This window comes from Lathamus discolor, chromosome 5, assembly GCF_037157495.1.
Source record: "Lathamus discolor isolate bLatDis1 chromosome 5, bLatDis1.hap1, whole genome shotgun sequence".
In the NCBI taxonomy this organism is placed as follows: Eukaryota; Metazoa; Chordata; class Aves; order Psittaciformes; family Psittacidae; genus Lathamus; species Lathamus discolor.
Genome location: NC_088888.1, coordinates 125,135,516 through 125,161,435, shown reverse-complemented (window position 1 = coordinate 125,161,435; position 25,920 = coordinate 125,135,516). Strand labels below are relative to the sequence as shown.

At 55.2% G+C, this 25,920-nt stretch overlaps 2 protein-coding genes and 1 long non-coding RNA gene across 3 annotated transcripts in view; 2 read left to right on the top strand and 1 right to left on the bottom strand.

Annotated features, from left to right (window-relative positions):
- The window catches only part of XRN2 (5'-3' exoribonuclease 2), a 50,985-nt gene extending 45,737 nt beyond the window's left edge, over positions 1-5,248 (top strand). Inside the window, exons 29-30 of the mRNA XM_065682572.1 lie at positions 171-312; positions 4,702-5,248. Coding sequence (XP_065538644.1) covers positions 171-312; positions 4,702-4,764 — 205 coding nt within the window. The 3' untranslated portion in view covers positions 4,765-5,248. The remainder of the gene's footprint in view (positions 1-170; positions 313-4,701) is intronic.
- Positions 5,249-7,847: 2,599 nt separating this feature from the next.
- NKX2-4 (NK2 homeobox 4) lies at positions 7,848-8,969 on the bottom strand. Its single transcript, XM_065682577.1, has 3 exons — positions 8,597-8,969; positions 8,013-8,476; positions 7,848-7,979 (listed from the first exon to the last, which is right to left on the bottom strand). The coding sequence occupies exons 1-3, from the start codon at positions 8,967-8,969 to the stop codon at positions 7,848-7,850; spliced, it is 969 nt and encodes a 322-aa protein (XP_065538649.1).
- A 5,128-nt stretch (positions 8,970-14,097) lies between these two features.
- LOC136015924 (uncharacterized) lies at positions 14,098-25,511 on the top strand. Its single transcript, XR_010613413.1, has 4 exons — positions 14,098-14,203; positions 22,361-22,494; positions 24,350-24,393; positions 25,213-25,511. It is a non-coding gene; the product is annotated as an uncharacterized LOC136015924 (long non-coding RNA).
- The last annotated feature ends 409 nt before the right edge of the window (positions 25,512-25,920 follow it).

Genomic DNA, 25,920 nt, shown 5'->3' with positions numbered 1-25,920 from the left:
ATTTATCCCCAGCAGCCTGGCTGGCTGCAGTACCACTGCAGGCATAGCTGGGTGTGACAGTGCTTAGCTCTGAGACAAATCATTTGGTGTGTGAGACTGTAGAAACCTGGGTTTGTGGTGTGAAACTCTCCCGGAGCCGAGCTCACGCAGTGTGTTTCCCCTCTGCACAGAACTGCTGGGGCTGCTCCTCTCCTCCCCTGGAACCGCATGCTGCAATCCCAAAACCAGTTCCAGCCGAGCCAGTACCAGGGGCTGGGCGGACCCATGGGCTACCCACAGAGACCCGAAGATCGCATGGACAGGGGCAGACAGGTAGGAAAGCTTTGTCCCATTCTGTATGTGGTGTTCTCCTCCTGAGTAAGGCTCCCATTGTGTGTGGCTGTGGAGAGTGACTGGGGTGGAGGTGGCCATTCCCGAGCTGGTTTTAGCCCAGGAGCCAGTGGAAGCTCACGGGTAACTTTCCAGCTGTGTCCATCGCCTCCACATGTATCCCTGCAAGAGGCTCATGTCATCCCTGTGCACCAGTGCTTTTCATTACAAGTAGAACAAACACCCAAGCAAGTCACACACCTCTTATAGCCTGAGAAAATGTGATGGGAAGGCATGTATTTCAATCAGAGTCTTCCTCTTCTATAAGGAAATCTATCCACTACACTATTTTGGGGATTCTCCAGGTTTCTCCACAGTATGTTTAAAATGTAGATTCTTGTGACTTATTGATTTCCCTCCTCAAATGCTTATTGGTGTTCTCTTAGCTGAAAAACTACTTCAAAGCAAATGTTAGATACTAGTAGCCAGAGAAATAAGCATGTCTGTGAAAGTACATGTGAAAATAGCTTGGGTTGAATGAAAGCAAGTGAATGTGGTAGGAGAACCTCATCCAAAATTCCAGGTGACTTTGCCATCAGCTTATGAAAATGCTATAGAATGAAAATGCTCCTTGAAAGCAGCAGATGATTCTGCTTATGTGATTGTGTGTTCCCAGTAAAAGCATAATCTGCATATACTCCTGCATTAGAAATGTGGGTATTTACAGTGCTGTGTGCTAGTTTAAAATAAATCTCAGGTATCTATAGTAAATGTTAAGTTCTGCTGCTCTTTGTGTAAGTCAGAATTACCCCTTGGTGGTGGGAAGGTTACTGGCCAGTAATGGGGAAAGAGGAGGAAGAGCACTCAGCTGCTTGGTAACACTATTTCCTAATCCTTTTTATGGAAACTGAGGCACAAACTGTTTGAAATTTGCCATCTGATGGGGCCTGGTTCCCATCTTAGCTCAAGCCAAGTCACTTTTTAGTCTACACTCCCAGTTTTTCTTCTTCCCAGTCTGCCCATCTCCCTTCTACACAGAAATGTGTGTTACAAAGTGCAGCACCACACACTCAAATATGGTGCTTGATTTCTGGGGTGTTTCTCCATGCCAGTGGCAGCATATAGTCACATTCGTGTGGGTATGAATTCTGTGCTGCTGTATGTGCACTGGGTAAGATCCCAGTGTCCTTTGCTTAGGCAGCGAGGCCTGCAGGTACAGTCCCTTTAAATACTGATGTCATACAGCACATGTGGAAGTCTTGTTGTGTTTTTACCACTTCTCTGATTCTTTGCTGTTTGTCTTTTCTGTTCTGGCTGTGGGTCTCAGCACTGTCTCACAACGGCCTTGCACAGTGATGTTGTTATGGTGTGGGGGGTTTAAGCCAGCTATTACAATGGAAACAAGCACTGTCAAACCACGTCTGGGAGGGAGGGAAGAGCCTTTGGCCTTTGCTGGGGGAGGTTTTTGCAGAGCACTTCTCTCTGTGGTTGAGCTCGTCAGGCCCCAAGCCCAGCAGAAGAAGCCCACGGGCTGCTACCACCGTCCTCAGCATTGTCTGTGGGTGCAGGATTACTTGGTGCTGCTGAAAGGCTCTGTAGCAGCCAGCAGCCTGCCCAGCGCTCCCAGCTCGGAAACTCCTGTTCAGCTGAACCCTTTCAGCAGCAGTGAGGTCCCTTCTCCCCCCAGCTCCTACTCTGGAGCGTTTTTAGTGCAAAGGCTGTTAAGGCTGGAGTAGGGATTGTCTGTGGCTCCTTCAGTTGTCAGGTTGGTGTTGCAGCAAGAAACAGGGGGGAAAGAGGCTAGTATGCCACTGTGCATGCTTGTTCCAGGGATAGCAGGGAGGCATTAGCAGCATAAATCCTTCCAGAGGTGGTTTTGGTTATAAGCAAAACTAGGCAGTGTGGCTTATGATCACATTAGGCTTAATGTGGAAACACTGAATCCTTTTTGTGCTGCCCAGCGAGTCCCCAGAGGGTTTTTTTAAGGTATATTTCTAATTTGGATGAGGCATATTGATGGGATCAGTTTTCAATGACCTTTGAAAGTCCTTTTCAACCCAAACTATTCTATGATTCAAACCCCTTTCATTTTGTGCTACACTGGTTTACCCAAAACACTCGAGGAATAAAATGCATAATTGCACTAACCCATAACAGGGGCTGCTGTAATGATGGAGGAAAATCAGCAGAGGATTTTGATGCTGGTGGAGTCTGGGTGGTATTTAATTAGGGCTGGAAAATAGACACTTGAAAAAGTCTGTGTGCTGCACTGTTCTCTGCTCTACCCTTTATCCTGGTAGCGTAGGTAGATATATTTGCAAGGGGAATCAGTGCTCAAACTAGTTCATTCCCGACCTTAAATCTTTGTGTTAACAGCTACAGCTGGAATCACAAAGGAGAATAGGAATTGTCTCCCAAGGATGTTTGCAGCAAGGGCTCGGGGAGGGCACCTCTCTTAGGAAAGGGGAAAGCAGCCTCCTAACCACAGGGTCTCAGAGCATCACGGATGTCTGCAGGCTGCCAGTGATGGAAAACCTCAGCCCTTGCTGTTTTCTGGCTATTTGCAACCTGAATGATTAAATAGGAGGCTTTTGGTAATATTGCAGTCGTGTCCAAAACCTAATTCACTTGTCACAAGCACGGGACACATCTGCTGGATCATGAAATGAAGTTGAATCTGGGTAGTAACCACAGCTTTAACCATCATGTGTGTGAATATGAATGTTAAGGACAAATCTCTCGGCTCAAGTAAATTCGCTTCTTTAAATTTCCCCTTTGCATTTCTGTTGTTTTCCAACTGGTTTTTATTTCCTTTTTTTTTTTTTTTGTTGCCTTTTTTCTCTCCTTTTCCATGTTGTTTTTAAAGGAACTGTCAGATGTCATTATTTCCCCCGGGCCGGCAGCGCTGCAGCAGAATTAGAAGCTCCCTTAAAGGGTTTTGGGTGCAAACCCAATAATTGAATCTAGCATTGCTGCCTGTACGTTTCAAAGCTTTAAAGCCTTGAAAAGGGATTCAAGTGGAAGTGGTGACACGTAGCAGCATAAATAATTATCTTTGGTCCCTTTCACCTCTGAATTCTTTTTTTACAGCGTACAGAACATGGTCTGAAGAGGTTAATAAACGCGCTGCTACAAAGTGCTTACGAAATTAATGCAACTGCCATGGATATGGGTTGCTCTGTGGTGAAGGGGGGTTTGCTGGCGGCCTCCAGTTCCTCCACAAAACCTCAAGCTAAACTTGGTGTTGTGCAGGTGTTTGCCGTTTTGATTTTAGGCTGTAGCAACAACTGAAGGGCCAGATAAACGCCTTGTGCGGCTGGGTTGTGCTGCTGCGCTGGGAACTGGAAGGGGTTGGAGCTTGTTTCCTATTTAAACTGATCACAGTTAAACCTGAAAACAGAGATAAAACCTTCCTGATGGCAGAAGCAGTGTATTCCACACAGTGCTTTTGGGTGCACCACATGGGTTTCTGTCCGGAGCAGGCTGAAGCGAACCGCTCCTGTTTCCCTGCTTATCCCCAAGCCCCCGTTGGAGAGGGTGAGGATGGATTTCCCTTTAGAAGGAATGAAAGGAAGCCCCTCTTCCCTAAACACCAAAAAACTCCCGGGAGGACACAGACAAAGCCCCATCGCTGCCGTTAGTGCATCCATTGAATGACCTTCCTGCAGTGCATCAGGTTTTGCAACGATTTTAAATGTTTCGAAGGAACTTGATGAAATTTTTCACTGGATTCAGTGTACAGAATGCCTCCTCTCAATTTAAATACACAGATGTATTGGGAGTGATTTCCAAGGTAGGATTTAGGCATCTTTCACCTATTGTTTCAAATGAGTGAGTTCTGGAAAATGCTGCTTCCGTAACAAATACAGTTATTTTAATTCTGTTTTTCCTTAAAATACTTACTTGTAACAATACCTGCCCCGCTTTAGCATCACACTGCTCACCATTAGGACAGGAAGGTGGCACTTGAGGGGTATTTTTCCTCTAAAAAATATTCATGATGGGAATCATGGATCTCAGCGAGGCTGTAATTCACAACGTGACATTTGCATCCTTGCGCTCTGTAAAGCATAAAGAGCGCGTGGAGCAAAGCCACGTTTTCTGTAGGAATTGGAGAATTTCATTTCAGATCTGCCCTTCCAGGGGTGTGCATGGTGATATATGTCTGTATATGTATGTGTGTGTGTGTGTATACGTGGCTTTAACACACTGGTTTCTGTGCTCGGGGAAGTCCAAGCTTGTCTTTCCAGGGAAGCGCTGCCATTGGGAGCGTTGGGCACCTTCCCGTGCAGGGTTTATTGTGTCCCTTGTGGGGGCCGATGCTCCATGGACCTTGTTTACCACCATGTTAATCCAAAAAATAAATGCTTGCTTTTGTTTGTTTGCTTGCAGGCCTATGGCCCTGGGAGGCCCTACCCGCTGCCGCCTCCCTCGGGAAGATACGGCTGGAATTAGCTCCTGGCGACTTCCTTTTTAATCACAAAAAGTATCCAGGCTTTTTGTTCCGTTCTTTTATTATTTGGGGAAGGGGGAAAAAAAAAAAAGAGAGAATCCTGAGGAACCATCCCTGTAGTTTTTAAACTTGTTTAAACGTGCACATTTCGTACCCAACTGATGATGATTTTCCTTTGTGGAGCTGTGTTGCTTGGGAATAACGGGTTGCGGAGTACGAGGGCTCTGAACTTGCTCTGCCTGTGAGACGCTTGAGGAGGTGGGAATTCCTTATCCCCATCCCACTGTGCTACCCTCAGCTCCGGCCATCCTTGGCTGCACACACAGAGCCTGGAAACAGCCCCGGGGTTGTGCGGGGCACCTAGAGATGGGATGGGGTTAGGCACTTGGGCACCGCTGTTCCTGCTCGGATGCTTCCTTGAATGTCTCACAGAGAGAGGAGATTTTTTTGTGGGGGGGACTTTGAAGTAAAACATTTCAACTTTTACACCTGGTGCCTGCTTCTGACTTTGCTCCGTCCCAGCAGGGCGCAGGGCGCGCGGACTGGGCTGGGTTGGGCTGCGATGCAAAGGAGCTGCGCAGGTTTTAGCGCTCTTTGTAGGGGTTCCGTGTGACTGTACCAAATCAGTGCTGATTTTTATTTGCTTTATAAAGTGGCTTTTGAAACCAGGAGCAGGAGCGAGTGGTTCATTTCCAACCCCTCCACAGAGGCTGTGGATCTGTGCTCGGGACCTGCCTGAGCATCTTCATAGTCATTTCTTGGGAAATAATTCCAACAGCATTTAAAACCTTAGGTTAACCCAAAACCAAACTATGGGAGATAACTGAGCAGCATTAATGCCACTGTAACGCCTTTCCCTTGTGCCACCCTGGGACTTGTACCATAGAAATTGGTCGGCTCCATAGCTCTGGAGTGGTTTTCCAGCCCTGTCCTTTGAGGACCCAGATGTTAATCACCAGCAACGAGGAAAAAGATAGGACCAATGTAACCTTGGGAGGAAGAAAGGAGGAAACCGGGTTCATTATTTTCGTGTGCCTGAGGGTGGAGCAGAATTCTTCATTGTAATGCACAGAGTTCCATCCTGCCTGGAGCGGGGAGCATCAGCCCTCGGCCATGGCCTCCCTTGGCTGGGAGGGTGTTTGGGACTCAAAAAAGTCATTTTGCTTTGTCGAGCAAGACAAAACCAGCAGCAAATGTGGATTTTCCTGTACCTACGATGGTTGAGCACAGGGCTGGAGGGAGGAGGAAGGGGCTGGGGGCTTTTGTCTCTTCTTCCCTGTGTTTGGGGGTATGGAAATGGCTGGATCAAGGTTCTGGGGGGGGGGTTGCTGGGGGAAGGGGTTGTCCCTTACCCAGTTCTTCACCCCTTGGCTGCTGCAAGCCTCAGAGCTGGCTCCTCAGCCCTGTGCCACGTGGAGCCCACCCTAACGCTCGGAGCAATGCGCCTGGCTGGGGTCTGTGGTTCCTCTGCACAGGGATGGGATGCAGGGCCTGACTGGGGAGCATCGCCATCCCGGCTCTGGCTGCCTCTGCATGGTATCGGGGATGACCCTTGTGGCCAGGATCCCCGTGGCATCCTCAGCCTGCTCTGCCTACACATCCGTGTGTTTTCTAAGCTGGAGCTGAGCCTGGTGCCATCCCCTTTATTTTAGCAGGGGTGAAGGGGGCCTCACTCCCCCCCCCCCGGCCTCAGACCCATCCCCTTCCCAAATGCACCCCTCAGGCCGCCTGGTGTGGGAGCCAGCGGGGAGCAACGCTCCAGGCAAGCACGGCCGGGGCAGGGGATGAACCGCGGGGGTCCCCCGAGGGAGCGCCCCGGCCGGGATCCCCCCTTCCCCTCCCGGTCCCGGGGAAGGCGCCGGGAGCGGCTCCGTAGCTTCCCAAAGGCTGAAATCCCCGTTTTCCGCCCCAGAAACGTTACGGGAGCAGCGCGGCCGCTCCTGAGGAGCCCATGCGAGGCCGGGGGGCAGCGGATCCCCCCCAGGAACGGAGCCCCTTCGGCGGCTGAGAGAGGGGAGGAAAAACGCGGATTTGAGGATGTCCGGGGCGGCCAAACCGCGTCCGTGCGTGCGCCGGGAAGGAAAGAGCAGCTCTGGAGGCCGAGATTTCCTTTTATTGGGGGAAAAAAGGAGGAAAAAGGTAAAATAAAAGGGAAAAATAAACCCCCAAAAGCCGGAAACTTCCGAGCGCCGCTGCCCGCGAGCCGCATTCCCGGGGGAAGGGGCGAGGGGACGGACCCCGCCGCCCGAGCCGTCCCAGCGCTCCCGGCCGTAACGGGGTCTGCGGGGCCTCCGCAGCCCGTCGGAAGCTCACGAACGGCCGCGGCCGGAGGCGCCGTCCCCGCGGGGCGCTGAGCACGGGTCGGTACAAGAGCGGTAACTGCGCTGTGCCCCGTTAAACCCGAGCACCGGCGGGCGGCGGCTCCTCCGCCGGGCGCCCTCCGCCGCTGCCCGGCCCGGGGCTGCGTTAATTCCGTGCTCCGGCCGCCGCCCGCTCTCCGAAGGGCGGCCGCGGCTCGTCCCTTCCGCACGGCTCCGTGCCCTTCCGCTCGCACCCCTCACAAACGAGCTCAGCTGCACTTCAGAGATTTATTGTTCGCGTCCGCGGGCTCTGTCCAGGGGTGCTCGCACCGGGGGCGCCCCGCTTCGGGCTGCCGCTGCCCCGGGAGGGGTCCCCAGGCACCCGCCAGGTTCCTCCCCGGTCGTTCCCCCCCCCCCCCCCGCCCCGCCGACCGGACGCCCCGTCGGGGCGGGCCTCCCGGGCCGCGCACCCCGGGCCGGACACGGAGGCACAAACACGCGATCACACCCGCACACACCCGCGGACACGCACACAGCAAGTAACGGCGCAGCCCCACGCCCGCAGCACCGGACCCACGCGTGGGCTCCCCCCTCCCTCCCCCCCCCCCCCCCCACCCCGGGCCCGGGTCTCCAAAACCCGGAGAGTCTTAAAAAACAGCAGCGCAGCGAGGCCGGGCAAGGACCGGGACGGGCGCGGGGCTCCCGTCGGGGCTCCCCGCAGCGCCGGGAGGGCCCGGTCCCGGCGGGCGGTGGCGGGGAGGTGCGCAGGGACGGACGCACAGGGATTACCACGTCCTGCCGTAGAGCAGGTTGGGGCTGACCATGCCGCCGTTGTAGTCGACGCCGGCCGAGTCCAGGGGGGCCAGGGGGCCGTGCAGCGCCGGCGGGCTGGGAGACAGCTCCTCCAGGTCGGCCGCCTGCCCCAGCGAGCCGGGGTGCGGGTGCGCTGCGGGCGCGGCGGCGGGGGGCGCGGGCTGCCCGGGGGCCGGGGTGCCGCTGCCCGGCGGCGGGCAGGGTTTGCCGTCCTTCACCAGCACGGGCACGGCGACGCGGCGCGGGGAGTGCTGCTGGCAGAGGCCGCCGCCGCCGTCGGGGTGCAGCTGCTGCGCGGCCGCCGCCTTGTCCTTGGCCTGGCGCTTCATCTTGTAGCGATGGTTCTGGAACCAGATCTTCACCTGCGTCGGGGTGAGGTGGATCAGGCTGGCCAAGTGCTCCCGCTCCGGCGCCGACAGGTACTTCTGCTGCTTGAAGCGCCGCTCCAGCTCGTAGACCTGCGCCTGCGAGAAGAGCACCCTCCTCTTCCTCCGCGGGGCCGCGTGCAGCGGCACGATGGCCTTGGCGCCCTCGGCGATGCCGCTCAGGCCGCCCATCCCGGCCACGTTCATCCCCGCCGACGGGCCCATGAACCTGGAGACTGAGCGGGACGGGCGGCTCAGCGCCGGCGGCCGCCCCGTCGAGGGCAGCGGCTTCCCCCCCCCCCCCCGCCACTCCCGCCCGCCCGCTCGCCCCTCCGCCGCCCCACGCCCGCACTTACTGCTGGAGTACCGGGGGTCGCCGCCGGCCCCGTACCAGCCGCCGCCCGCCGCCGCGCCGCTCCGCATCCCCTCGGGGTAGGCGGGCAGCTCGCCCATGTTGCCCAGCCCGCCGTTGCAGTAGCCCCCGACGGCGCCGTGCGGGAACTGGGAGACGCCGTGAGGCATGTGGTAAGCGGCCGCCCCGGTGGGGCCCGTCACGACGTGCTGCGGCACAGCGGCGGCGGCGGGCACCGGCGGCTGGCGGTAGGGCCCGAGGGGCGCGCTCAGCCCGCCCGCCCCGTCCATGCCGCCGAACTTCTTGTAGCTCTCCTCCATCGGGCTGAGGATGTCGGTGACCGAGAAGGGCGTCGTGTGCTTGGGGCTCAGCGACATGGCGGGGCGGGACGGGACTGGACGGGACGGGCCGGGCCGGGCCGGGCGCTGCCGCCGGCACGGGCGAGGCGCGGCGGCCACCAGCCCCGGGCGCCGGTAGCTCGCCGTTTCTTTTAGCCCGGCGCCGGGTTTACGCCAGACGCGGGGGGGCGGAGCGAGCGCGCCCGGCGGGGGAGAGCTGCGGCGGCGGCCCCGTCCCCTCCCCGCCTCCCGCCGCCCGCCCCGGCCCCGGCCCCCTCCTCCCGGCCATTGTCCTGCGCCCGCCGGACGGCTCTTAAGCCCGGACGCCCCCGGGCCGCGCCGGAGCGGCTGCGAGCGGCCCCGCGGCCGAGCCCGTAAGTACCTGCGGGGGCCCCGTGGGGCACGGAGCGGGCGGGGGCGGGCGGGGGTGTCCCCCAGAACCAACCGCCTCCACCCCCGGAGCAGCGCGACGGCTGCGGCGCGGCGCCGGGCCCGACGGCGCGGACGGGTGGCCGGAGCCGGGGACAGCGCTCGAGGCTCCCCGACGCGGGGCAGGCAGCGGGATGGCCCCGGGCCCTCGGAACCCGGGCGGCCGCCGCCGTCCGCCACAGCCGCTCCCGCCGGGGTGAGGGCCCGGGCGGGGACCCGCGCAGCGCCGGGCTCCGTCTAGGGCTGATGCTTCGTTTTCCGTTGGGGTTTGGGGCTGGGGCTCGGGCTTTCCCTTTGGTCGTTGTTCGCTTGTTCGTTGGTTTTCGACAACGAATCGCTCCCTCGGGGCTGCCCGCGCTCACGGCCGGGGCTGCCCCCGAGCTCCCCCTGCCCCGGGCTGTGGCGCTGGAGCCCCCCGCGGCAGAGCCCGGCACCCGTCGGGGGGCAGTGGCCGGGGCCGCGTCCTGCCAGTCCCCGCCGCTGCCAGAGGGCTCTTTGACGGCCGTTTGCAATCCGAGAGGACGAGGTGTGGGGGTACCCGCCCGGAGGGAGGGCGTGGGCGCTGCCGGCGGCTCCTGCCCGTTCCCCCCTGCGGCGATCCGACGGGGCGGGCGGCAGCGCGCGAGGACGCGCTCCGGGCGCTCAGCGCCGTGTGTGTGCGGCAGCGGCAGCACGGAGCCGGCCCCGCACACACCGCGGGAGCCGGGGGGGTCGGGCCGGGGTGCCCCGCGCACCCGCACCCATCCGTACGAATGGGGACCAGCGGAGCTGCGCCGCACCCCGGGGGGGGACGAGCCGCATTGTGGGGAGCCAGTCATGGCCCGCACCTCCGGCCCGGACCCTTCCTGTCCTGTCTCCAAACCCACTCCGTTCCCCGGCTCCTTCGGGCAGAGCCGCCGCGCAAAGCGCCCGGAGCTCTTGGTGACTGCGGAATTAAAATGGAAGACAAAAGCTCAGAGCGGGAGCAATTCCGTTTCTCAAAGTTTATTCCCCCCTCCTTAAGCCCTAGGACCGCGGTTGGGGGTGACTCGAACAAGTTCAGAGCCCAGCGTGCACTACAGCTCCTGCCACTCCCCGGCCCGGAGCTCCCGGCCGCTTTTCCTGCAGCCCTGTATCCAGCTGCAGTTTTCCAACAGAATTCCCGAAGTGATTTTGTCCTGGTTTCTCCCTCCCGTCTTCAAAGCGTTTCAACCCCTTCCTCCGTGGCCGTCCATCATGGGGAGGGCCTCCTGCCACCTCTCTGGCTGTGCTCCGCCGCTGCGGCTGGAGGTGACCCATCAGTGAGACCCCCGAGGGGGGCACACGCAGCCCTGACTGCTCAGCCGGGGGTACAGGGGCTGCAAACAGAGCCCCCGGTGCCTGTTCCCATTGCCCGGCTGTTTCCAGTCACTGTTGGTACATCTGTGCTGCGCTGCTGAGCATCATCTGAGCCCAGCTCCAGTCCTCCTCAGAAGGCTGACAATTGCACTGAGTTTTATTTCGTTTGATTTCACTGGATTTTCCCCCTCGCTTTTCTTTTCCCCATCCCTTGAGCACGTCCCCTCCTTTCTAGGAGCCAGGAGCTGCTGAAAGCTCCATCCTCGCCGGACTTAAAGGCTCCTTTTTGTGCTCAGGGCCGGTGGCATCACTGCAGCTGATGGGGATCAGGTCGGAGCTCCCCCGGGCAGGCGGGAGGAGGGATGGGGACCCGAGTCAGCCCTGCAGGGAAGCAGCCCTGGGCTTAACCGGCAGCTTGGCAAACCAGGGACCCCGGCGGTGGATGGATGGAGCTTGGCCGGGAGAGGCAGGGCGCCGTGTCCCGCTCCCCTCCCGAGGGAAGAGGCTGCTCCCGAGGGTTCCCTGCTCGCCGCCGGGGCAGGGAGGAGATTGGGACCTCACTGGGCCCTCGGTGCTGCTCTGGTAACAAACCAGGCAGAGATACGGCGAAGGGACGAGCGGGACTGGCCCCGTGAGCCTGGCAGGGGTGACCTGGGGTTTGGGATCTGGCACCACCGAGGTGGTCCATAAGGATTCAAGCGATGGACTCCGCTTACACACAGGACATTACTGGGGACCTCGTGCAGGAGGAATGAAGTGCAGTGGGTAACCAGCGGGAGAGCAGCCCAGGATGGGTGCGCCAGTAGGAGAACGACCCCGAGCGCTAGAGCCGCGGTCAGACTGCTGCTGGAGGAGTGCGATGAGGGGTGCTGCGGGAGGTTTCACCCATGATGGGGCTGGGACGGGCTCTCAGGGTCCGTGGTGGGTCCCTGCCTGCTCCGGAGGTCCCGGGACAGCCCCTGCCCGGCTCCCAGGGGCAGAGGCCGCTGCTCCCTGCACCCCCTTGCAGAGCCGAAGGGGAAGCGCAGCCTGGGGGGAGCCGAGGGAAACGCAGCCAACGAAATTCCTCGGTGTTTGCACTGAGCCCCCCGGATCCTGCCCACATCAGCACCGCGGCGCCGTTACAAGGAGCGCAGCACCGCAGGGAAGGGTTTCCCCGTTTCCTAAGCCGGGCATTGTAACTCCCTCTAAATGGAGGCTTTCGGCAGGGTCAGTATCGACCGTCTGGTCCCGTTGGAGTGGTTTGCCCTTTGCTGTTTCCCTCTGGCAGAAGCCCCATCACTCCCCTTTGTCCCAGCCCGGCTCCAGGGACTGGCTTTTCTGGTGGGAAGATGTTTCATTTCGTTGGACCGGGCTGCTGGTAAGGAAAACCCTGTTGGTACAGCAAGTGTACCACCCAAACCACGTCCCTCATTTAGACTCTTCTAACTTAACCAGTGAAGAGCCACACAACGGACCACGTCCCTCTGTAAGCTGAGAATATCAAGCCCCAGATTCAAGCAAAGTAGCTTCAAAAGCCGGTTCCCCGGGGTGGTATCACGGGAGCGATGGGGTGGATGGTGATGGAAAAACACCTCCCGGAGTCAAACCAGGAGGTTCTCGCTCGGTGGCACTGTTTCCCGAGCTGCTCGATGCCACCCCCCGCCCCCGGGGTCACGTCCCCCCGATGCAGATGTGATTTCAGAGGGCAGGTTGTCTCCCTGATCATAATGACACGCTTTGGCCGTACGGCGCTCATTTCCACACGTAAGTTGCTCCCGCTATTGGAGCCCGTGCCTATTACAGCGCAGACACTGACCTTGGCAGGACGCAATTGACACCCAGATAGAGGCTGATTTCTGGGGTTTGTGGTGGTTTTCAATAACCGTATAGATGCTAATTTGTTTCCCTGGCAGCTTGCCTCAAAGCGATAGTTCCTGCTAAACCATCAGCGGCGGCCGCTCACGGCCCGCGCACGGTGCTGTGATCACAGCTGATGGCAGTTTGCCTCCATTCCACTCTTACCAATCATTTGCAGAGATTAAAAGGGTCTCGGAAATGGAGGCTTGAGGAATTGCTTTCGAAAGACGTTGTTAGATGGAAAAAGGAACCTGGGCTTTCCAGTGCTCTCTAAAACCATTTCCCCATAAACCCCAGTTTAGCAGATTGAAGTGTCACTAAATGAGCTGTTCGCAGTAAAAGAAAGATATTGATGCGGCGAAAGCGAGCTCTGCTCCTGCTGCAGGTGCTGGGCTCGTGCCTGTGCCTGGGTACCTTATGCTAAACTCAATGGCAGGCTTGCGGGGGGTATAGGGGTGTTATTCTTGCTGTACCTGACATCTACCCCCTTTGAGGTTCCCTTCGTCTGTCTCTCTTCACGCAGCTCCGATTTCCATCCGACAGAAACAGTCACAATATTCCCCCTTGTGACTGCAGGTTGCCCTTGTGCTACTTTTTGGGAGAAGAGCGCTACAAACATATTGGACTCGTCAGATCCTTCTCTGCTCGCCAGGTGGATTTTTTCCCTTGGGGCTTTGCACCCAAGGAGCCTTTCTCACCCATTCCCTGGCACTCGCAGTGGGCAGTGTCTGCCCTGCCCCACTTATGCTGTGTGTTGGGCTGAAATCACCTCCTGAGCCTCCAACTATCCATCCCATCCTATCCCATCCACTGGGATAGCACAGCCTGGCAGGACAAGGACACATTCATCTGGTGCCTGTGCCTCCTCATCCTCACCGACAGCTTGGGGCACTGCCTGCCCATTGCTGGCTGTGTCCACGCAGCTTCATCCCTCCTCTGCCCTTGATGCCCAGGCACATGGATGCTGCATTTGGGTGCATTAAGCCACAGCTGGGTGCTGAGTGCCTCCCACCACCTTTTAGGAGCACCCGTCCTGTCTCATTTACCATGCTTTACTCACACATTACTCATTTACCACCAACTTGGTGGGAGGCGACTGAAAATCCTAACAGCGCTTCCAAGGTTTTCTTCCCAGCCACTGTGGAAGATGCTGAGCAGCACAGGACCCCTCTAGAAACACCCTGGAGGCTGGCAGTGGGTGCAGCCACTGCCAGGGATCAGTTGCCAACCCCCTTAATGAAGGTTACATTGATTTCACCCAGCACTGAGGCTGGTGTTTGATGAAATCAATGTGCTGATATCACCAAACCCAATCGCTTGGGCCTGGGTTAGGTGATACCTGCAGTCATCTCTGGTTTTCCCTCATTGAGACAATGACAAGATGCTCTCCCTGGTGCGTTTTGCTCACAAACAGGCACTAACTCTGCTGCCAGCTCCTGCTTCTTGTGTTTCCTGCCATTGCTGGTGGCCTGCCAGGAGCAGCCACAGATGTGGGCTGTTATGGGGAGCCTTGATTGACTCCTACTGCAGAGTTTATTAAGGCCCATAGGAGGGTGAGGTGTTAAGCAAGGGCTGCTGTGGGCTCTGCCCTGTTCCTGCTGCAGGGTTTGGGTGGTGCAGCCATAGCAGCACAACCCAGTTTTCCTCCTGCCTGAGGAAGGGGACGTTTCCAGCTCTGGATAGCTCAGGTAAATCACAGACTGGTTTGGGTTGGAAAGAACCTTAAAGTTCCCCTTGCTCTGATCCCCTGCCCTGTGCAGGGACAACTTCCGCTGGAGCAGGTTTGGTGTTTTGCATCCTCAGGTTGTGCTGGGAAAAGTTCCTAGCGTTAGAAGGGTGGTGGTGTGAGCAGAGCATCTCCTGCAGGCTCTGGTGTGGGGACCATCGGTCCTCCTGCTGAACTGAAATACCCAAGAGCTGGTTTTAATGTTTCCTGTCACCGATGCAGTAGAACACGCTCCAGCGCTGTGTCACCCACTGAGGTGCCAGTGGCTCCTCACCCAGCTTTCCCTCGGGTACCAGCCTGTCCATGTTTATTTGGCATCCCAGCCTCTCCTGCGCTGCTGCGGGCTTGTGCTGCCAATGGCTTCTTTGTGCAGCGCCGCAGCTCCCGGCCGGCTCCCCCTTTGCTCTGTTGATGCAGCGTTCTCTTGGTCCATGTTGGTTTCCCTCCCTCTTTAATTAGCAGGGCTGAATAATGAGGCTGGGTTTCCTCATCACTGCGGGGTGCAGGGCTCAGTGACTTCCCTGCAAGGGAGCGCCAGGGAGCTCCGGGCTCCTGAGCTACCGCTTGGGTTATTTCGTGTCCCTGTTTGATGTCACGTTGCTCATAACTGCTTCTGGCTTTGGGAGAGGGGCCCTTTCACACAGGACCTGCCTCTTCACGTTGTACCCAGGCTGTGCTTGGAGCTGGCAAAAGGATCATCAAATGTCTTCATGCTCCTTGATGAGACACATGCCCAGCAGGCCAGGGCTCTGTTAGACTCCTGTGCCGGGATGGATTTGACTGGTGCCTCCTGTCCTGCTCTGTCATCCAGGAGGGCTCTTTCTGCTGATGTGGGGTTACCCGAACCCATAGGGCTTCTCCCTTCTGTTAAAGGCGACTCCCCAGACATGAGTATTTCACTCACTGAACACTGTTATTTTGCCTCCCTGTATCCATTGCCTCCTGTGCCCAGGTCAGAGCTGAGCTGAGCCCTGTCAGCCCTAGCATCACGGCTGGGTTGCAGAACTGGCCCCCAGCTCATACCAGTGTTTGCTGCAGCTGCTGAGTCCTCGTCTGCCCGAGGCTTTCATGGCTTGAGCTGCTTTCCCTTCAGCCCAGACTCTGGAGGGCAGGAAGGTCCCCAGGCCCCGCTCCCTGTGCACATTCAGGAGCCCGTGCTGCAAACAGTACAAGATACTCGGCGTATAGGAGGCTGGAAGAGTCAAAGGCTGCCTGCATCCAGCCTGGATAGCCAGCTGGACAGCCTCCAGATGCAGAGCTGGCTCTATACAAAACCCCAGGTGGGTGTTCGGCAACACATGGGTTTTCTTTGGAAAGAATAATTAAAGGAAAAGATGAAAGCCCTCCATATTCATTTGATGACATCTCCTGCTTTCTTTTGTTGTCATCTTTATGTCAGCGCCTGGTCAAGGTGACTCTTTGGGTGAGATTTAGATATAGTGAGGAAACTGCAAGGTAGAAAGACTTCCTGAAGGATCCTCTCCATTATCCTGGAAGTCGGAACAATATTCCTTGTACAATTAGAAGTAACCATAGTTACTCAGGGCCCTGGCTCCGGGCGGCTGAGCAGAGCAGGGAGAAAACTCCTCTTTTGGAGGAAGAGTTCCTGTGCAAGCCCTGTGGAGCAGGAGCGCGCCTGATGGGCGGTGTGGGTACAAGACCCAGCACAGGCTGGGGAGGAGGAATTGGTTCATTTCCCAGTGATGTGGATGGGAATTGGTGCAATTCCCTGTGATATGGAGGGGAATTGTGTTTCCCGGGGATGCGGAGCGAGGGAAGCTGGTCCGTGGGTCTTCATTCATCAAAGGTGTGGGTGCTGGTGTTCAATGGTACTCGGCTCTGAAGCTGGGCTTTAAGGATGTTTTTCTCCCTCCCCATTGCCTGGTGGGCTTCCCTCATCCGGTCTGATGAGTTAGGGGAGCCAAGGAGCAGCTCCTGCTCATCCCACCTCGGAGATTAGGATGGGAGGATGCAGAATAAAAGGCCAGATGTTCCCAAGAAATGAGCTGGGCACAACGGAGCCTCCAGAAAGCAGCTTTTTAAAGGCGAAATCATGTCTGAGCTTTTCCTTTTGGTTAAATTACGCTGAGGGCAGCCGGTGCGTGGAAGATGACTTTACAGCATCCGCTATTGGGAACCAGGAGGCACTGAGCCGAGCCTGGGTCCAAATGCTGTCCCAGGGACTGAGCAGAGCTGGGCTGGCATGGGAAGGGGGGGCTGGTGCTGGGGTGCAAGGTGGCTTCTGGCTGAGAGAGGGGGTCTCTGTGTCCTCATCCCCTCATTTCTCTGCCCCTTTGTGCAGAGGGGGGTTTGCCTTTAGGCCACACGGTGCCTGCTTGGGGGTGTCCAGGCTGTGTGACAGTTCATGATGTGAGCAGGGTTCTCCAGACCTCAGGAAGGACCTTAAACCCGAGGGAAAAGCCAGAGAGAGTTTCTGCAAGGGCTTTGGGCACTTCAGGATGCTGTTTTGCGGTGCTGGGCCTCTCTGATGCACCCAGAGCATCCCTGCGCTCTGCAGTTGGGTACCAGCTCATCTCGTTGGGTGCCCGTCAGTATCCTCAGGTACTGAAATAGCTTTATAAACCCCCCTGGGGTAAATCCAGCTCTGGTTGGAGCACTGGGCAGCCACATTCCCTGCTGTGCTGCCCTGCCTGGCTCAGCATCTCTGCTACAGCACCATGCTGAGCTGGAAAAGGGCACACAGAGTCCTTAAATCTGATTTATGTATCCGGTGAGTCTGTAGTTTAGTGTCTTGTGGCTCTCAATGAATATGAAAGTTTATGGGACAGCCTGGTGTGGAGGTGACCCAAACCCAAAGAGCAGAGCAATGCAGCGAACAGCCATAGCTTGGAAATAACAGCCCGGTTCAAGACCGAGTCGGGAGGAGGTGGTTGAACTGGTTTTATGGGTGATGTGAACCTGGAGGAGCCTGGTTCTGCTCTCAGATGGGCAGTGGTGGTGAAAGGCATCTCCCAGATTCCCTCTGTAGAGATCCCCATCGCTGCAGCCACCTTTGCCTGGATCCAAAGGTGTTGCACAGGGAAATGACCTTTGGGGTCAGGAAGGTTGTAGGTGAGGTGAGTGCCCTGCTGACGCCTTCCCAGCTTCTGGAATAGGCTGCCGCATCCCAAGGAGCGGCATTCACTGGCTGAGCTCCGTAATGTGTACTACCCCAATGACTGATGAAGGTGAGAGTTGATATTCCACCGCTCTCCCCTGCAGGAGGCAGCACTTTGGGGGGAAGAAACTTGGGAATGTCACGTTTTTGGAGTGCTGGAAGATGCCATTGACAGGCCAGGCATGTTAAACCAGCAGAGGCGAAGGAAGGAGGAGTTGGATACTGGAACAAAGCATCCAAGCAGATGCTGAAGAAGTGCTGGCCTCTTCCAGATTGTGTTAATAAAAGACTTCATTAGGGTAAAAGAAGAGGAAACCTCACTGAAGGGCTCCTTGCCTCTGCTGTGTGCTTTCTCCTCCTCAAGGCCATCCTCCCCTCCGTACCCGGGGTTACTGCTCCAGCTCTTTGTTTTCCTCCCTTGCTGCTGCGCTTGCTGTGCCGGCTCTGACCTGTGAGTGTCACAGGTGCTGGTTGTCACCATGGAGTTAGTGCCTGCAAAGTGATAGTGGCACTAAAGAAGAGGTTGAAAGGAGCATTGCCTTCCATAGGCAGAGCAGAGTGGGTGGCAGCGGTGGCATCACTGCCTGGGATGCTCAGGGGATGGGTGCCTGGCACAACGCCTGTGTTTACCGTTCTTGGGTGGGATGGTTTAGTGTGAGGTGTCCCTGCCCATGGCAGGGGGGTTGGAACTGGATGATCTTGAGGTCCTTTCCAACCCTAACTATTCTATTCTATTCTATTCTATTCTATTCTATTCTATTCTATTCTATTCTATTCTATTCCATTCTATTCTATTCTATTCTATTCTGTCTGTGTATTCTTTATGCAAAGACCTCCTGGAGGTGGATGGGAGGGGAGTGGAGCTGTGGGAGCGTTGAAGAAGCCATGGATACCTCTAAGATTCCTCCTCCTTATTTTTCCTTCTCTGCTCCAGAGCCCTGGCACTGTTTGGGGTGGAAAACATGCCTGAGTGCCAGGGTCACCTATGTTTAGGGTAGGAGCCATGCCTGGGCTGCTCCATCGAACCTTGTAGGCTTATGAGGGCTGGTCCAGAGCCCACAGCAGGGTGTGGGGTGTCCCATGCAGAGCTGCTGGGCTCCAGGTATAGGTGAGTACAGTCCCAGTGCCTGCAAGGGCTCTGCTCAAGGGACCGAGTGTCTTCTCAGGGCATTTCTTGGGTTTGGCTCTTGCCAGGAGCCGAACTGGATGATTTTTAGCTCTCTTTGCACATCTGGTGTAAGGGGCTGGGTTTGACTCGGGTCTGGAGCCTCCCATGTTGGTCCATGGGGAAGTGAGTAACCCTACGTGCTGACGAGCTCCTTTTCTCCCTGTGGAGTGGGATTGTACCCAGGTGAGGCTTGTGAAGGCTTCAGGACTATGTGCAAAAAATGGCCATGTCTTCATATCTACCCCATGAAGGGGATGTGAGAGGGGCTGGGAACTGCCTGATGTCCACTGTCGCAATGGTGCTCACTGAAAACACAGGAACAGAATGTGCTGGTGGATGGGGGGAAGGTAGGACCAGCCTTGATCTCTCAGGAAAGCAGCAGGGATTTGGGGCTGTGCAAACCAGCCTGAGCCCTGGGACCCACCAGGGCAGGCCCTGTGGTCCCAGCAGTGGGAATCACTGCCCAGCTCCTTGGAGGAAGACATCCAACAGCATAAAGGTGGGAGATGAGAGATTATTCCCCATCCCTCTGTGATTCCAGCTGAGCTTACCCTAAGGGATGGGGATGTGGGGCCCGTTGTGTGGTCCCTGCCATGCGAAATCCCCAGCAGCATCCCCGCACAGGCAGTGCATCCAGCACGGAGCTCCCCGTCGCTTGAATATTTATAGCACCTTTGCTATGTTCATTCTAGCATTAAACTGCTAATTAATTATGACATTTGTGCTAGTTCATTTTCCAGTGTGGATCTGCAGAACCTGGCAGGCAGTTAATGAGCTCTCTCTATGCAAAGGATACCAAGGCAAAATAATTGCTTGAGGAATCAGCCCGGCGTTCTTTCAGAAAGGTCTTACCTATGAGCTGGCTTCGAGCTGCCTGGATTTGCACTCTGAGAGACGCCTCTGTCAAAGGCCAATCCTTTGGAAGAGAGATTCGAAGGAAAAGGTTATCTGGGCGCTGGGGCTCGGTGGGTGTTATTTAGTGCTTGTAAGTCCAAGGGAAATCAATTATCCAAACAACTCCTGCTCCGCGATGGATTTCTTTATTCTTTTCTAAATACGTGCTCATCTTTGTCTCCGCACTGATGTGTGCAGCCAACAAAGCTGGGATTGCAGGAGGCGAGCCGTGCTCCCCCAGGCTTCTGGCAGCTCCTGCCTGGGAAAGGGTGAGGAGCTTCCTGATCGTGGTCCTGCTTATTTAGAATAGGAATTCTTAAAACAGGAGCCGTGGGGAATGGCGCTTACAAACAGTCCCTGCTGTCATACACCCGTCTTCTCTTCCCAAACGCATCCTGACCTCAGGAACGCACAAACCTGCTCAAGCCTCTCAAGGGGCTTGGTAACTGTGATGGTGGGGTGATGGTCACGGAGCATCCTGCCTGTAGGGTTGCCCAAGCTTTCAGATTTTGCTGCTTTGGGGGGGCATTTGCCCCCCAGAACAACCCTCGGAGGCTTTGGCAGGGCATTGGGGTATCTCCTACCTGGAGCAGGGCCCTGGGGCAGCTGCTTCTCTGTTTCTCCCATCTTTGGTGCTGTCTAAAGCAGGTTTCCCATGGCCCCATTGGTGTGCCAGGCGTTGCTTTCTTATTTCCTGGCTTCCCCTATAACAAGCGCAGGTCCGTGACCGCCGCAGGCTCCTGTGGATAAGGAGCAGGGTTTTCTTCTTGGGTGACAATGAGAACAAAATAATGAAAATGGTATTTGTGCCTCCAGGGAGAAACAAGCGTTTTCTTAAACAGATGGAAGCCTATAGCGGGTACGCCTGCCCTCAGCTCTGCCTTTGAGGAACTTGTGTTATTAGCAGCTAGTTACCTGCTGAGGTTACAGGAGGAGCATTACAGTAATGGAGTTGACACCTATATAATGGAGTTGACATTTTATTGAAAAGGAAACAGAAAAAACCTTAACAAACAGTTCCCCTCCCTCCCCTCTCTTTATTCCCTGATTTTGCTGTCATCAATTGCAATAAGGCCCCAACTTTGAACAGGCGCTGATGCTGGCAAGGTAATAAAAATTCATACAACAGTAGGTGCTTCAGGCATGTTCACGGGACTAATCAGTGCTGCAAACTTGAACTTTGCTGGGAAATCAAGGCAATAGCTCGTTCAACAGCAAATCATAACAATTTGAATCAATTCTTGGCAGCGTGCTCTTGTTACCGGTTACACACAGGCTTCCAGTTTGTGCTCGATGCTGTTAGCAGCAAGTTCAGAATAGGGATCTCTTCCTGGAGGACAAAGCTTCGTTTCTGAGCTCAGTAATAGATGGGCTTTGCTCTGCTGGGGCTGTGGTCAGACTGTGTCGCTTTGGCATTGAATTGGGCTGGGGTGTAAAGAAAACTCTGGGCGTGCCAGATTCATTAGAGAAGGTTTGGGATGAGAGGGACAAACAAGCCCATCTGGGCTTGCGGAGATGGAAGAAGATGCCAGAGCAAGATGCCAACTGGAAGAAAAAGATATGGAATGGAAACACAAAAGCATCTCCGGTCTCTGAGCCCATGAGAAGTGTCAATGAAGCATTGCTCAGACCTCCATCTCCAGGAGCGTGGTTTGTGATTCCCATACTAACTCATTACAAGACAGTAGGTGGGTACAGCTGCACCGTCACTAAATGGCTGTAAAACATGGTCCTTGCTATCTGTGGGAGATGAGCAGTTGAGGTCTTCGTGTCTGATTTGGGTGATCAGGAAATAGGAGTGATCCTCAGTTCTCCTGTCTGGTTGCATGGCCCTGACCTCCGCTTGTTCTGGGTGTAGCAGAAGCATCATTTAGGAGCCATGAAAGCTCTCCGCTCCCACAGTACTTTTCAGATGTAATATCTTTTTTATTAACCAAAGTTGCAAGTCCCCTGCTGGCTTCTGCTCTTCCCTCTGCTGCAGTTTCAGCAACACATCTCCTCTTTTTTCCTTCTGATAACTTTGGTTACCACAGCCCGTTGACATTTGTATTTCTAATGTAATAATCAAATGCTAAAACACAGAGATTACATTTGGATCAACACATTCCAGTTCTTAAACCCTGGAAGTAATTACCTTTCTCATGTACAATGAAATGGAAATATTACTGTATTCACCATTAGCAGCTCTATTGTCTGAACGTCGGCCAGTGGCACCATCCGCAGTGTCATCTGCTGCTTCTGGAGGCTGTAGTTTTCTTCCTACTGGGAAGTTCTTGGGAGCTGTGGGCGATTCCTGTTCAGGAGCCACGGCATCAAGAGGCACAGGTCTTCCTCGCAGGTGATGATTAACTCGAGTATGATGAAGTGTTCATGAAGTGCTGAGGCTCTTGAAGACCCCCTTGGCCGAACACGGAGCTGAGGTCCCATTAACACCATTCCTGATGCCTAATTTATGGGGAGCTGTCTGAGCCCCTCAAGATGCCGCAGGGTGCCTGGATGAGACCTGATCCTGCTGAGGCTGCTGCTTTTCTCACTACCTTAAAACCAGAGCGCAGAGAAGCCTTTAAACCTTTCAAGAGCTTCTTGCAAATGCACATGAAACGGAGCGTCCCCGACCACTGTGTGCCTGCCTGCCTGGTGCCGCCTCAGGCAGGTACACCCAGCCATTGCTGCAGCGTGAGCCACACGCTGCAGGGACTTAGGTGAGCCCTTCTGAGCAAGCAGAAGATGTCACCGGTCCTCTCTAGCCACTTCATGGGTATTTGGTTTGCTTTGACACTCGTAGCCATTGCTTGTGTAAACTGGAGGCCCAGGCTGAGCTTAAAGGAGGGTTTAAGTTCTGGCTGCAGGAACCTTGACCGTGTCACTCCTGTGCGCTGATGGCTTTCCTGATGCTTGGAAGTGAAAAGCTCTCAGACTTTCTGCTCTGTTTGAAACAGATGCAGACACTGGCTTTCCTGGATAAATACCCTGAACAATTTCCCGGCCAAAGAGTAACTCCTGTGAGTTCCTGGGGAGAGATGAGGAGCGTTTGCATTGCTTGGTTGCAAGGGGATTACTCCAAGATCCAGAGGTAAGACTCCAGGATGATTTGTAATACATGTGCCCAAACACAAGTATTTCTAACCTGTGCTGAGAGATTCTCTGTTGTTAAGGTCCAGCACGTTCCAGACAATACGATTCTCGCCACATCACTATGGGAATCCTGTGAGGTTTCCATCCCAACAGCAATCTACACTTGATAGGCCACAGAAGTGCAATACATGAGTTTCAAAGTGTGACGGTGATCCCTGGAGACCTATTGCCAGGATTCCAGAAGAGATTTCATCGTGTTTCCTTTCCGAGCGCTGTGAAGCTGGAGATTCGGACCCTTCACCGTCATCTTCCAGTGGTCTTGTAAGAGGTGGGGATAAAGCCGTGAGTCTTTGTTGGCAGCTGCTGGTGCACATCGTGAGATGATCAGCTCTATTCAATGGATGCTGTGTCAGTGCTGGCTGAGCAGCCAGCACGTGTCGTCCTTGGGTGCTGGTTGGTAAGTGGCTGTGGCTTGTCCTCCATGGAGGTAGACACCCTCAGTGCCAAAATGTAGGGGTGATATTGATGCAATCCAGTCTATCATTGTCCAGTGTGGTGTTTTGGGTACCAGCCTGAAAGGTGCGTGCTAACCGGGCTTTGCTGTTCGAGCAGCTCTAGATATCCTTGGCTGCAGCGGGACCACCACAGCAAAGCTGGTGACAGCAGGACCATGTGTACTGCAAGGGCTGGGAGCAGCACCCTGGCCAAAGGGGCAGGTACATTTCTGTACTGAGATCAATGCCCCCTGCCCTATTATCTTCCATTAGTCTGAGACTGAAATACCTTATCTTGGGATGGGGTCTTGGGTGAGGGTCACCCCTGTTGCAAAGGGTGCTGCAAGCTGGTGCAGACCTTTCGGAGCAGGCAGCCGGAGTCTGGGATTCTGCAAAAGCTCCCACACTGTGAGGAATGGACTATTAACTGGCCTCCTGCTTCAGACTGGGGGAAAAATGGGTTAAACCCTTATGGTTCCTAATTCAGAGCAAGGTCTTAGAGCTTCAGCTGCTGTCCAGCACATCACATGTTAGCCTGGCTTGAAATCATGGTTAAATTCCTTTGGTTTCCTGGCAAATCCAGTTCAATAGTTGGGATATCCCTGCCCATGGCAGGAGTTTGGAGTTACATGGTCTCGAGGTCCTTTCCAATCCAAGCCGCTCTACGATACAGATGCTGCTGCTCTGTGTGCAGAGGGCAGGCAAGGGGTCAGTGGCGGATGCTGGGCAGGCAGCATTCCAGGCTGCCAATTCAGTCCGTGATTTCAGGGTGAAGGGCAGCTCTGCCACTTCAGGTGAGAAAGGGCCTTGAAGGAAGGTAGGAAACTGCTGGAGCCCAAGCTAGGGAGTGCTGCCCAGCTCTCTGGGCTCTCCATTGGAGTTCCTGTGGAACAGGGATGTGATCAAGGCCCACCAAGGGTGCTTCAGAATGCATTTGATGCAGCAGAATTGTACAGGTTGATAAAGAAGTTGATAACGGTGTGTGTCTGAAGTGGAACTTAAGCCAACGGCTGCAAATACTTTGGAAAGCGCTGACCACAATTAAGCACTTAATCGGGAGAGAGCTGCAATTTTCCGAGGCTCAAAGTACAAAAATCCTGAAGTACAGATCCCAAGATAGGAAGGAAAAATGTCTCTTTGGCAATTGAGATCCATTCTGCTCAAAGGCTGCAAATGGTATCATTGAATGACTTTTGTTGCACTGAATTATCTAAAATGTAAACCATTGTGCGTAAAATGCCACTCAGTGAGCAAAACAGCTTCTCCTGCTCCGCTGTTACTCAGCGCATCGGCTTCTGATGGTATCTGCTTTCCTTGCCTTCAAATAACATTTAAAATGGACTCTTTTTCCTTCCTCAGGAAATGAAGTGCTGGTTGGAAGGACCTGTGCTAGCAGACCAAGGGTAATGGGTTATTTCCTAAGGAGCTTTCCTGTCTGCACATTGCTGCAATGCCTACCCCAAAGCTGATGTGCAAAGCCCCTGAGGAAGGTGTTGATGACCCCACAGGAGAACGTACTGGGTGCCTGCCCCACTCTTTCTTTGCACTTATGGTTTAGAGGTTGGTTCATTCTCTACTTCACCTCACAGGTAGTAGGCTTCCCCCCCTTTATTGGGCGTGCATCCATGCCATGCAATGGCCAACGCAATTGTCCATGACAGTGGTGTGGGTGAAGAAGCCAAGTCCCCATCCACATGGTGTTGTTAGGAGTAGAGGTAAAGGAGCATGATCGTTATTGCCCACCACTGGAGCCCAGCAATCCTTGAATCCATTGAGTTCTTGAATCCATAAATCCCCCCCCAAATCACACAGCAAAGGAAGGGGAGCCTGTCTGTGGCTCATGGAGATGTGCAGTGTCTCCCAGTGTGGTTTTGGAAAGGCTGGGGCTGCTCTGGCATGTGAGGAGGTTGACTTGCTTCATGGAGAGCTAACGTGCTTATCCTAGAAGCATAGAATCATAGAATAGTCAGGGTTGGAAAGGACCTCAAGATCATCCAGTTCCAACCCCCCTGCCAAGGGCAGGGACACCTCACACTAAACCATCCCACCCAAGGCTTCATCCAACCTGGCCTTGAACACTGCCAGGGATGGAGCACTCACAACCTCCCTGGGCAACCCATTCCAGTGCCTCACCACCCTAACAGGAAAGAATTTCCTCCTTATATCCAATCTAAACTTCCCCTGTTTCAGTTTTAACCCATTACCCCTTGTCCATCTTTCAGGATTGCTGGCGACTTGCTACAAGGAGTGATCCTGGCCCCTTGGGTGGCTGCAGTCACATCCCATGCTCAACCCCACATTTGAGGAGCATCTTTGATGGAAGGCAGAGCCCATGCCTGGAAGAAGATGCTATCTAAAGCACTCCAAAACTGAGGTGCCAGCAGATACCTACAGGAGGAGCCTGCCCACAAACCCGCCTTGGCAGATGTTGGAGTGAAGATAAAATGGCACTGCTCCGGACCTGATGGCAAACCCCATGGCTCTGTGGCCACAGGAGAGGATGACGTGGTGCCTTCAAGGGGTACCAAAGAGCTGTCACAGGTAGGTCAGTCACAGCTGTGTGTATGCCATGATGGTGCTGAAGGAAAGCATCCTCCAAGTGCTGGTAAGTGCTGCCACAGTCAGAAGACAACCAGTTGGTGTCCCTTCGAACAGCCTTTGGGTGTCTGTCCCCTCTCATGTCACAGCCGTGGTGGAGATCCTCTAATGATGGGTACATGGGAAAACCACCTTTGCTAAAAGCAGGGGCATGTACCCCTTGTCCCCAGGTCACACTGAGTGAAGGGACTTATCAGGATGGTTATGGAAGAGCCTCTGACTTGCCACACAAGTGCCAGTTGGCATCCTCATGTTGGTAGCAGGTCACTCTGGGGACCTGGGAGCTGGCTGCAGGGCATCGGTCAGGAGCAGCGCATGGAATTGCCAGGGAG

What these genes read in the sequence shown, in the direction of transcription:
- NKX2-4 (XM_065682577.1), bottom strand. Translation starts at nt 8,969, where the DNA reads ATGTCGCTGAGCCCCAAGCACACGACGCCCTTCTCGGTCACCGACATC. An exon ending in CGACCCCCGGTACTCCAGCA is followed by an intron (nt 8,477 to 8,596) that starts GTAAGTGCGGGC and finishes CGTCCCGCTCAG; the next exon opens with TCTCCAGGTTCATGGGCCCG. An exon ending in CGCCCCCCGCCGCCGCGCCC is followed by an intron (nt 7,980 to 8,012) that starts GCAGCGCACCCG and finishes TCGCTGGGGCAG; the next exon opens with GCGGCCGACCTGGAGGAGCT.